This window comes from Molothrus aeneus, chromosome 19 (genome assembly GCF_037042795.1).
Source record: "Molothrus aeneus isolate 106 chromosome 19, BPBGC_Maene_1.0, whole genome shotgun sequence".
Taxonomy (NCBI): domain Eukaryota; kingdom Metazoa; phylum Chordata; class Aves; order Passeriformes; family Icteridae; genus Molothrus; species Molothrus aeneus.
The window spans coordinates 2,107,350-2,119,511 of NC_089664.1; the positions used below are offsets into that span (position 1 = coordinate 2,107,350).

Below are 12,162 nucleotides of genomic sequence, written 5' to 3' on the forward strand. Positions count from 1 at the left end.
CAAACAATTTAATTCTCAGTAGGGTTGGTTTGTTTCCAGAGTGCCTCATCTTGTCTCTCCCTGAGGTCTGGCCTCTGCAGCAGCCCAGTGTTTGGCTGGGAATGGCCCCAGCTTGTTCCACTTGAAATGCTTCTCCTCTGCCCTGGTTTAACTAGCTCTGGCTGGGGAAAAGAGTCAAAACAAAGGAATTCAGTGGGAGGCACCTGAAAACAGCTCCTTGTGCCAGGTGAACCTGAGTCAGCTGCTGTGAACAGGTCTGAGCCTCATACACAGCCCTGCCAAGAGCTGGGTGCTGTCTGAGACCTCTTGGGGTTGAGTTTTGGGTGGTTCCTGAGCTCAGCCCAAGGGCTGAAGCAGGCAGGATAAGCTGACAGAGCCATGGTTTGGAAGGAGTGAGGTGGTGCTGGAGGCACTCTGGGCTGAGCTGAACAGATGCTCAGAGACCTCTGTGGAAGTGCCATTGACTTCCACAGGAATATTTAGCCAGTCCCCAGGATATTTTTTTCCCAGCTCCTGCCTCTGTTGCCATCAGCAAGTTGTTCCTACTGCTTGTGACATTGAGAAGAGCTGGTTGTTGTAGGCTAAATCATAGACCAGGGAAAACAAAGCTGCTGGAAAAAGGAGGAGGCTGACTTTTCCAAATTGTTACACAAACAATATCTAGAAAGTAGGAGTAGAAAATCTGGTAATAACAGGAGTTATTTAATACCAGCTGTTGGCTTCCTTACAGTTCCTTCCTGGCTGGGAAGGCAGGAGAGGGGGCAGGCAGTGTGTGCTGTTTCCAGAGCAGGTGGACTTGCACTGCCTTCTTTCCTCATTCTGTTTCTTCTTTTTTCTTCTTTTTTTTTTTCCCTGCTTAATATGGCTAAATTTCAGGAGAAGATCTTGTTATTAAATCCCTACTCCCACATCCTTCCCCTGCTGACTGTCCTTGTGCTTGCCCTGCCTCCCAACAGGCTGGTGCTAACATTGACACCTGCTCTGAGGACCAGAGGACCCCGCTGATGGAAGCAGCAGAAAACAACCACCTGGAAACTGTGAAATACCTGATCAAGGCTGGAGCACTAGTAGATCCCAAGGTAGGAGTTTATTCCTTCCCTTTTTCTCCTGAGGAAGCCTCTGTCCAACATTTCTTCCTTGAAGTTTTGGGTGGAAGTGCCCAGGCTGAGGAGAAATGAACTGGTTTGTCTTAGAGTGGAGGCTGGAGGTGTCATAATCTCATTTTTCTGCTGGCCATGAGCTGTTTGGGGCAAGTGTTGCCACTTGTCCCTCTAGTTTGTGGCACCAAATGTCAGGGGGGTTTGATTTCATAGGTTTTAGTGTCACAAATCCACTGCAGTGGAGCTGGATTTCAGAGTTCCCTTCTCTGTAGGCTCTAACAATGAGAGTTTTGGGGTGATGTTTTAAAATAAGCTGGTAATTAGGTGCTTGCCAAGCCAGGAAAAATGACAGAGGAAGCTTTCCTTTCCAAAGAACTGATGTGTGGATTCTTGCAGTCATGCTGCAGTGGCAAAATTGAACCCCATCTTTAAACTCTACCCCTTAATTTAAACCAAAACAATAAAATGCAGCTGTCTCTTTGCCTTTAGCATGCTCTGGATGCTTTGCAATCTTGGAAAATACACAGACCATTTATTAGTCTCATAAATCAGATGCTGTTTGGAGCACAGGAACCCTCCCCATGCAAACTTATTGTCACAACCTGCTGCTCTTGGCTGGGTTTGGGAAGGCAGCACTGCACAAGGTATCAGAAATGAACTGGTTTTTCTTGGAGTGGAGGCTGGAGGTGTCATAATCTCATTTTTCTGCTGGCCATGAGCTGGTGCTGCCCAATGCAGGCCCTAAATGGATCCTTGGGAGGGGGAAAGGACAGGACAGGCACCTGTGGGTTTGGTCACTGGCTCAAGAACCTTGGAGCAGCCCAGACATCTCTCACCTGATTCATTCCTGTGGAAGAGAATTTGTGTTTCTGAAGGTCAAGGGAAGGAGATAAATTCTGAGCTTGCAAAAGCTAATGAGAAGCCTCAGATCACATCTGAGGTCTAGGCTAGTTGATGATGTTAATTAGTTTCTTAATTAGCTGAGGCTCTGTTTGAAAGCAGCAGCATTGGTTTGGAAGCAGCTCCAGCCCCTACCTGGGGCAGGTGGGACTGCAGGGAGCTGGGTGGGAGCTCCCCAGCCCCCAGGGTGAAGCTCTTGGTCCTGTTTCCAGCATGGAAAAGCCCCACTCAAAACATGAAGACACTCTACAATAAAATCTGCCTGCTCTCCCAGGGCCAGGGAGCTGCACTTGGTTCTTGCCCATCCAAGGGGAAAGCTGTGGAATTATTCAGCTGGAGCAGGCACATGTGGGGGTGTAGAAACTCTTTCAGTGTCCCAAGGAGCCCTCCTGGTGCAATCCCTGACCTGAGATGTCCCCTCCTTGTTCTGAGAGTTGCTCCCTCAGCCTGCATCACATCAGCTCCATCCCAAAGCTCTCACCTCCAGCGTTGCTCCCAGGGATTTAGCTGGAAGGAATCATTTGGTTTTTTCAGTCTTTCATTTCCTCCTCCTGATTTCCTGCTCTCTGGGCCTTGCTCTGTGCTAAGCTCTTGGGATATAAATGCCTGATAAAAGTCAGGCTGCTGCCAGAGAGATCTTTGGTGGGAGGGTGGGAGCATCTCCACCATGACTCACAGCCTGTCCATCTCCTCCAGGCCTGGCATTCCCAGCTCCCAAAGGCATTTTTCCTTTCAACCTTTGGGGCTGTTTTTTATCTTCAGTCTGTGCAGATGCCTGTGGGCAGGCTGGGGACCTGGTCTCTCTGGACAGAGACACCACAGCCCTGGACCTGCTACCAGGTGCTGGGATAAGGCCTTGGGCTAACAAAACCCAGCAAAAAACCTGGAGGAATGGAGCATTTCAACTTGAGACAAAGTGATTTTTTCTGATGTCAAGTGCAAATTTGGACTATGTGAGGGATTTTTGCTTCCCTTTGGCTCTCCAAAGAGAGAGGAGCGGGAAAGGGGCTGTTGGAGAAGGGAGGGCATCACTGCCAGGGTTTGGGATTGGTGCCTTCCCCAGCCTTTGCAAAGCCCTTTCCACTCTTAGCTTCCTTCTCTGCAGGCTGGCACCTCTTTGGTGTAAAGCTCCCAAGCTCTGCTTTGTGCTCTGCTTCCTTCTCTCTGCCCTCCTGGCAGTGGGGTGGAGACTTCTGGCATTCCCTTTTCCATCTGGGAGCTCCTCTGCTGTTCTGAGCATGGCTGAGGGTGTGTGCTGTGCTTGTGTGCAGGATGCTGAGGGCTCCACGTGTCTGCATCTGGCAGCCAAGAAGGGCCACTATGACGTGGTGCAGTACCTGCTCTCCAATGGGAAGATGGATGTCAACTGCCAGGTGAGGCTTCCCCGGGGCAGGAGCTGCTTAGCCCAGGTCAGGGACACCCTCAGGACCTGAGTGCTCACTCAGGTACAGTCCTGCTGCTGGGGGACACCTCCAGATCACCACAGGGTGACAATTCTGTGCCCCTCCTGTGTGCCAGGGAGGGTGATCCGTCACTGACCTCAGGGAACTCCCCTTGATTTGCAGTTTCTCCTTCAATTTGAAGTGGATCCTGCTGCTCCAGGGTGTCCCTGTGCTTCTCCTAGTGGGGGGATCATGGACAATGGTGTGGGATGGGCTGAGCCTGGCACTTGTCACTGTGGGGTTTGTCCATTGCCCCCGGGGGTTATCCATTGCTATGGGGTGAGACAGAGGTAATTAGGTGGGGGCAGGGACAGAGGTAATTAACCTGGGGCAAGGGCAGCTTCCCCAGGCCTCTCAGGGAGTTTCTGTAAGATCTTTTACACACCCTGGGGTGCTCCCTGTGCCTTTTGGACAAGCTGGAGGTGCAGTGCCAGCCTGCTGAGCTGGAACGAACTCCAGGCTCAGCTGTGCTGCTCCCGGCCACGCTGGGCTCTGAGGAACCTGCAGGGGAGGGCAGGGCTGTGTGGGGCCAGCAGGAGGCTGTGGGAGTGCTGTGTGTCACCCTGCTGTCCCCTCCCAGGACGATGGTGGCTGGACACCGATGATCTGGGCCACGGAGTACAAACACATCGAGCTGGTGAAGCTGCTGCTGGCCAAGGGCTCGGACATCAACATCCGTGACAATGTAAGGCTCCCCTGGCACCTCCTGCAGAAATTGCAGTCTCTGCTTAAACCCCAGACACGCCCCAGGTGACAGATTTTGGGCTCAGTCCCACTCAGTGTGAGTGAGAAGTGTCTGGTGAGAGTTTTCTGGGCAGAAGTTTGGCAGCCTGTGGGATGTGCTGTCCCTGCAGCTGCTCTGTCAGGATGCTCTGTGGAATCCTCAGCTCTGAGCCTCACTGGTTCCCATCCCTCTGTGCTGCCACTGGACACTGCACCAGGCAGAGCCCCTTCAGTCCAGACTCACCAGCTCCAAGTTTGTCCCAGGCCAGGGACTCTGGGTGTGGGTTGGGGCACCCTGTGTGCCTTCTGAGGGGAATGAGCTCCTATTTGTGTTTCTGGATGGGCTGGGCACTCTGCCAGCAGCTGTCAAAGCCTGGCTATGCCTGGGCATCGCTGGCACAAAGCTCTGATGTGTCCAGAGCTGGAGCTGCCCTTCACCTCCCTAAATCCTGCCCCAGTGGGATGCACTCAGTGCTTGAGCCCCTGGGAGCTCCGTGGGACCCCCAGCTCTGCCTGTGGGGCTGTGCCAGCTGCTTTACCAGGGATTTCCAGGGAAATAGAGAAGATACAAAGAGATACTGTCAGAGATACTGTCTGCTTTTTCCCAGCCTTCTTCAGCACTGCTCCTCTCTTTTCCTTATACTATGTTTCTTATTCTTTTCTTGGAGTCTCTAAGGATGTTGCAGTGTGGTGTCTCACCCCATCCCTGGAAGCATCCAGGGCCAGGTTGGACAAGGTTTGGAGCCACCAATAGTGGAAGGTGTCCCTGTCCATGGCAGGGGATGGCACTGGATGAGCTTTGAGGTCTCTTCCAAAGCAAAGTAAAGCAAACCCCTCTGTGTTTCTGTGATTGTGTGGTTTAACCCCAGCCAGGCCCCTCACAGCCCCTTGCTCACTCCCCCACCAGTGAGGAGAGAATCAGGAGGGTAAAAGGTAGAAAAAGACTTGTGGACAGTTTAACAGGGACAGTTTAGTGAGATAGAGTTTAATGGAAAAGCCAAAGGCACACACACAAGCAGAACAGAACAGGGAATTCATTCCCTGCTTCCCATGGTCGGGCAGGTGTTCAGCACCTGCAGGAGAGCCCCACCCATGGAACAGTGACCTGGAAAGACAAAAACCATCACTCCAAACATCCCCTTTTCTCCTCCTTTCCCCACTTTATATCCTGAACTGATGTCAGGTGGTCTGGAATATCCCTTTGGTCAGGGTCACCTGTCCTGCTGTGTCCTCCCAGCTTTCCTTGTCCCCCAGTCTCGTCCCCAGTGAGGCAGCACAGGACAGAGCAGGCTCTGTGTCAGCCCTGCTCAGCAGGTGCTATCTCTGTGTCCCCAGCCCTGTGTTCAGCACAGCCCCACACCAGCCACTGGGAGAAACATTAACTCTATCCCAGCCAAACACAGCACACTTAGATGCTTCCCAGTTCTCAGGCAGGTCTGGATCCAGTCCTGTTCCTAAAAACAAAAGTCAAAATGAGAGGGAGCTTTTTGGGCTGTTACATCTGTTTGCTGACTCTGAACAAAACAGACTCTTTGATCTGTCACAGCTTCAAGATCACACATTAATGATGAACATCAAATCAACTCAGTCAACAATTTACTTGAAAGAAAACTGTGCTCTTAACAGCTGTGTGTGTGACACATCTCTCCTGGACCTGCAGCTGGGGTGTCCTGCTGGTTGTGGTTCAGGACAAATGTCACTCATGCTGGGAAACCTCCTGCTTTGGGAGAAAGGCTTTGCTTGTGGTGATGCTGCTTTTCAGGCAGGAGCAATGCAAGGCAGAGCACCAGTCCAGGGGTCTGTGACCTGTCTGAGCTGCAGCATGTGGGTGCAAGCCACAGGATGGATGTTTTCTGTAGATTGTGTGGGGTTTTTCTAGATGACACTGTAAAGGGAAGCAGGAGCTGGGTAGGAAAGTGTCTCCCTCTCCCTGATGTGTGGCAATAGCTCCCTATTTAAGGCAGGACCTTAAGTTACATGGTAACAGCTCAAACACTCCAGCAGCAGCTTTGTTTTTGCTTTAAAAAGAAGAAAAAAAGGGGAATAGCTAGGTGATCATTACTATCATTTCACTGTTGTCATCAATGTCTTTAGAGCCTGTCATGGGGAAGGGATCGATGTGTGCTGCAAATTGCAGTGTAACAGAAAACAGGATCATCCCTTAAAATATCTCCATCAGAAAGATGAGTGTTCAGCTATTTCCAGTGCTGCTAGTGAGAGATGAGTACATACAGTATTTAAGAGATGCCTGGAGTCAGATTGATTGCTTACCCCATGGCTCCTGGTTCTCTTTTTGGCACCTTCACGTACCCTGTGTGCTCTTTTTCTCCTTAATTTCGTGCTGTGCTCTTTTTCTCCTTAATTTTGCAGCCCTGGGAGGCACAGTAGCTTTCCTGGCTCTTGGGGCTGGGCAAACTCAGCATCCAGCCTTTTCCAGCATGTTTGTTCATGTCTGTCACCTCTTTCCTGGATTGATCTAGATTGGTTTGTGGCTCGGAGACTGACGAGCTGTCTGTGTGTGTGTAGGGAAGGTGATGGATTGCCTTGTGTGCAGCCTCCCCATCCTTGGTGTGCAGAGGTGGATGGAGTGAGAGCTCCCTGTTTGGCTGCTCTGAGGTTTTCCTGTCCACCCTGGCATTCCCAGCCAGCCAGAGCAGGATGGGGATGGCAGCCACACGCTGAACGCTGCAGGTGCAGAGCTGAGGAAGGAACCCCCAAACCATGGGGTTTTAAACAACCTCCTCTCTGTTCTCTTTCCCTCCAGGAGGAAAACATTTGTTTGCACTGGGCTGCTTTTTCTGGCTGTGTTGACATAGCTGAGATCCTGCTGGCAGCAAAGTGTGACCTGCACGCCGTGAACATCCACGGGGACTCGCCCCTGCACATCGCGGCGCGGGAGAACCGCTACGAGTGTGTGGTGTAAGTGCCCTGCCCAGCCCTCCCTGCCCCCCTGCTGCTGCCTGCCAGCCTCAGGAGAGCCTCTGAGATGCCTTTGCTCTTTACACACAGCCCAGGAGTGCGATGGAGGGCTTGTTTTTCTCCTGGGGTGGGGTGTATGAGCTACCAGCTGCTGCCAGAGCTGCTCAGAAAATGTGGCGTGTTTGAGTCTGAGGGGCTGTGCTCAGCCTGGGCTTCCCAGCAGGAAGGTGTCAGGCTTCCTTGATTAAAGCTTTTTTTCCCCACCACTAGCATGGTAAAAAGGTGCCCTGTTACCTTTGTTCCTTTGCTTCATCCCTGCTCTGAATAAAGCCATCATGTTCTCACCAAAAGCTGGTGAGTATAAACGAGGGCCAAGTCCACCACCAGGTTCCTGTGGGGCTCTTCCATTTCCAGCCTACTCTTCCCACCCCATATCTTTCCCTGCCAGAGAGTTTCAAGCCTGTCTGAAGTTAGGCTGGTACCAGCAAGGTACCTGAAGCAAGGCATGGTTTGCCCAGAGCTCTCATGGGTGCCCAGAGCTTCTGTCAGAAGGATTCACTGAACCATGCTTAATAAAGAAAACTCAGGTGATTATTCACTACTACAGTCCCTTAAGGGCTGGCTGGAGGATGTGATTCAGCTTGTTTTCCCCTTGCCTGCTTTCTCCTGGGGAATCCTTATCCTTCCTTTCTGTTTTGCAGTCTCTTTCTTTCCCGTGGCTCGGATGTCACTTTAAAGAACAAGGAGGGTGAGACCCCGCTCCAGTGCTCCAGCCTTAACTCTCAGGTCTGGGTGGCCCTACAGATGAACAAGACTCTCAAAGAATCATCTTCTGAGAAGCCTGCCCAGATAGAGAAGGTGGTGAGCAGGTGAGAATAGGGCTGGCTTTGCTTGTGGGTCATGATATTGAGCTCTTGCACAGGGAAGGCTGCTTTAAGAAAGAATTGTGTGCCTTCTTAAGCTGGTGTGAAGGTCAGTGTGAGCTTAGCAAGAGCTAAGCCCATGCTGATTCAGTCCATGGTTTGCAAATTCATCCTCCAAATGGAAATACAAGCACAAAGAACCATCTGTAAGGCAGGGTGGGAAAACACGAGCTCTGTTCTAGTCTGAATGGCTTCGAGTGCTCGGTGACTCTGGCCCAGGATGGCATTTGAATGGCCCCTTGTCTGGGGGACTTTCCTCTGTGACAGTTCTTTCTCCACGACAGAGACATTGCCCGGGGCTACGAGCGGATCCCCATCCCCTGTGTCAATTCCGTGGACAGCGAGCCCTGCCCCAGCAATTACAAATACGTGTCACAGAACTGTGTCACCTCCCCGATGGACATTGACAGGAACATCACTCATTTACAGGTGAGGGATCCTGCTTTCTTCTTGTTCTGGGCTCTGCAGTGCTCCTCAGAACAGATTTGGCATTCCACATGGGAATGTTGAGTCCTGATATTGCCATCAAATTCCAGCTAAGGGTGAGTGCCTCACCTCCAGCTCTTGTTGTAGGAGATGGGATTTTGATTTTCTTCAGTTTTGAGGCTTTAGCTGAGCTCTGTGTTCAGCTGTAGCATTGGCCATCTGGTGCTGGCTGATGTGGCTCCCATTTATCCTTGTCCTCTCTTCTGAGGCTGCAGAGTCAGGGATTTGTTGGGAGACCTTCTCCATGCTGCCTTCCCATGGACTGCAGCAGCCAGGCTGAGGTCTTGGCTGTGATGCTGCAGCCCTGGAAAGGCTGGGAGGAGAAAGCAGAGATGGGGAGGTTCAGGGTGAGGGTGAGACCTTGCTGGGCACAGCTCTGAGGTGGCTGAGGTGACCTTCCCAGGGCCAGTCCCTGTTGTGCAGCAGCCTGGTGGCAGGGCTGTGCTGGCTTGGGGATGCTGGGGAAGCAGCAGAGGAGGACTGAGACAGCACAGCTGCATCATCTCCCAGCTCTGGTCCCTCCTTGGAGCTTTCCTTGTCCTCAGGTGTGGAGAACAGCTCACAGGGCATGGGGAAGGGTTACAACAGGGGAACATCCTCTCCTGAGCAGTGAGACTGGCTCAGAATGAGATCCTTCCTTGCAAGGCAGAGTCCTTTGGTGCTCATTGCACACAGAAATTACCAATTGAGTAGAACTGCCACTGACTGGTGAAGCTGGTGATGCCTCTGGTGAGGAGCTGCAGCAAGAGGAGGAGATGTGGTTTCCTGACCCAGCCTCCAGCTGCAGCCTCAGGGGTGTGAGTGGTGTGGAATTAACCCTTTGCTTCTCTTGCAGTATTGTGTCTGTATAGACGACTGCTCCTCCAGTAACTGCATGTGTGGCCAGCTCAGCATGCGCTGCTGGTACGACAAGGTGAGGACACACAGCCCCCTCCTGGCTCACACCAGGGCCTGGCAACTGAATTCTGCCTAATTCAGTTCCTTGCACAGCTCAAAGCCAGGTTGGACAGGGCTTGGAGCAACCCTGTTCTAGTGGGAGATGTCTATGCCCATGAAAGGGGTTGGGATGAGCTGAGTTTGAGGCCCCTTCCACCCCAAACCATTCCCTGCTTCTGTGATTCCAACTCCTTTCTTCTTGATTTAAAATGCCTCAAGTTATAGTCTCAGCTCTGAGACATGTGATAATCCAAACTGCCTGCTCAGGGCAGCTTTTCTTGTGTTATTTATTGTGTTCCTCTTGTGCCAACTGAGCCATTAATTACACTCATGTGATAGGGAGCATTTAACAATCCAAGTGTGAAATCAGCTTCCATTTCAGAGCAACGTGGAAAGTGCTGTAAGATGTAAACAAAGGGAGAGAATGTAAACAAAGAAAGAGAATTTTTTAATATCTGCTTTTATTTATTGTGATTCTCCTGGATGAAGACAGAGTAAAGATGTTTTCACTGCCACATTGCCAGAGGTCAGGTTTGTTTTGGGTAAATGCTTCAACCCTCCAGGGAGGTTTTGAGATTCATCTTTGGGCAGGTGCTACAAAGATCAGAAGTTCTGTGAATCCCTGCAGGTTTCTCCCAGAGGGAGTGTTGGCATCTTTCTTGGCTTTGTAGCCATTTTATTTACACATTAATAGGTGATTACATCTCTCAAGGCTTAAAAGCCAAATTTGTTAAATATGAAAAATTACATCCATCACTTCCTTTATCCTGTATGTTGGTAAATAATTGAATTGTAGGTTTTTTTGGGAGTGTTATTTGGGAATGTAGTGTGATTCACAGAACTTGGGTGTACTGGCCTTGGACTCTGCAAGTTCAGGCTTTATTCCAGAGGCAGACTAAGCATCCATCTCTCCCCTCCAGCACAGCAAATGGCAATAATGATGATGATGCACACCAGTTTTCTGCACAGCACTGCGAGGGGTTTTTTTTAATGCTGTGTAGGGTGATAGCAGGCAGCAAAAATCTAAATTCTCTGGCTGTTTGTCAGCTGTGGGTGACAGTGGTGACTGTGCTGCTGTCAGGGTAGAGCAAAACCACTTGGGTGATTTATTAAAAATATGGATATTGATCTAGTACCAATATCCAACTGTGTTGGACAAAAACTCTCTAACACTTTAAAGTTAGAAAGTGTATATTTATTGTGGGATAGCTCCCAAATACACACTGCAATTTACAGGTGATAACAGAGTCCTTTTATCTGTGCAAGTATTGAATACCCAGAATACAAATGCATATTCATAACTCTGGTACATCCCATTCCCCACTTCCCATGGTAATTAGTTCAAAAGTCATTAAGCATGTGCAGTTTGTTCCTTGAAATGGGTCTGTGGTCCCTTTCATGGGGAGGGGCCCCAAAAGGAGGAAGGAAATGAAGTCTTCCTTGTTCTGTCCTTTCTACCTTTTCAATGCAAACATGACAAATGAACCCATTGGTAGAACTCCCATTCCCCACCTTTAATTGGTTTCAAAACAGAGGAGGCTACAATTGTCTTATGTTCCTAAAAGCTATTTATCAGTTTCTATATTCTTCATTATAAACCCAGCGAATCAAACATTGTATTGACAAGCAATGAATTATTAGTTAACTACTAACTCTTAACTTCATCAAGGCCTACCTATTTATTTTGATTAACTCTAATAAAGCTTATCTCTAACTAAAACCTCAGCTCCTCTAAAATCCCTACATTCTTTAAAGTTTATGTCTCAGCAGAACCTGAGCTCTGATGCTGGGTTTGGGCACAACTTCACCATGGGGTTCTCTGGCCTGTTTTTACCCTGGGGGGAATATCTGCCTGTGGTTTTGGGGATGCCAGGAGCAGACAAATAACCCAGTCTGGGGTGGTTCTCTCCTTCAGGATGGCCGACTCCTGCCTGAGTTCAACATGGCTGAGCCCCCCCTGATCTTTGAGTGCAACCACGCGTGCTCGTGCTGGAGAACCTGCAGGAACCGGGTGGTTCAGAACGGCCTCAGGTGGGCAGGAGGGGCAAACACAGCTGCTCTGGGCAGGACCAGCCCCAAACCCATCAGCCTTGTGGCTCTCAGCTCCCCCATAATCCCACAAAACCCAGCAGGGAAGCTGGGGGTGGTGGGATGGAAGTGGGATCCTGCGTGCTGCCAGTGGGAGTGGAGCAGCAGTGGGTTGATGAGCTCAATTAACATCTCAGTTAATATTTGCACCCTGCTCTTGGCACCATCAGGTGGGAACTGCAGTGTTCTTTCATCAGCTGACCATAAAACATACAAATGGCTTGTGGGTTAGCATGCACAGCCCAAGTGTGGTGTCTCAGGGGGAGAGCTGAGAAGGACATGACAGCAACAGAGCTGCAGAGTCTGAATGCAGAAGATCTTGTAAGCCAGCAGTCTAGATTAGAAATACAGGCCAGCATGCCCAGACTTGGCTGCTTAAAATTTACAAGTTCTTGGCATGATTCCCCCTGAACTGGATACCTGAATGCCTGTTGGCCTCTCTGCTCCAGGTTAGACTGCTGGGACTTTGGTGCCTGGCTAAAAATGTCAATGTTTTGGTTTGGACCTCTGCTATGGAGGAGTTTGCCACTGCACTAAGTTCAAAGGCATCCCATTGGAAAAAAATCCCAACTTTTTAGAATTTCTTTGTAGTGCTGACAACACTCTTTTTGCAAGCTTTGTAGTTTCAATGACATTTTGCACTGT

The 12,162-nt window shown here is 50.2% G+C and overlaps 1 protein-coding gene across 9 annotated transcripts in view; it reads left to right on the top strand.

The window, feature by feature from the left end:
• Positions 1-12,162, top strand: part of EHMT1 (euchromatic histone lysine methyltransferase 1) — a 122,911-nt gene that overhangs the window by 98,613 nt on the left and 12,136 nt on the right. For all 9 annotated transcript variants that reach the window (XM_066562675.1, XM_066562679.1, XM_066562676.1 and 6 more), the window contains 8 exons: positions 957-1,079; positions 3,272-3,373; positions 4,023-4,127; positions 6,930-7,084; positions 7,786-7,953; positions 8,292-8,436; positions 9,329-9,406; positions 11,345-11,460. In XM_066562675.1, coding sequence (XP_066418772.1) covers positions 957-1,079; positions 3,272-3,373; positions 4,023-4,127; positions 6,930-7,084; positions 7,786-7,953; positions 8,292-8,436; positions 9,329-9,406; positions 11,345-11,460 — 992 coding nt within the window. The remainder of the gene's footprint in view (positions 1-956; positions 1,080-3,271; positions 3,374-4,022; positions 4,128-6,929; positions 7,085-7,785; positions 7,954-8,291; positions 8,437-9,328; positions 9,407-11,344; positions 11,461-12,162) is intronic.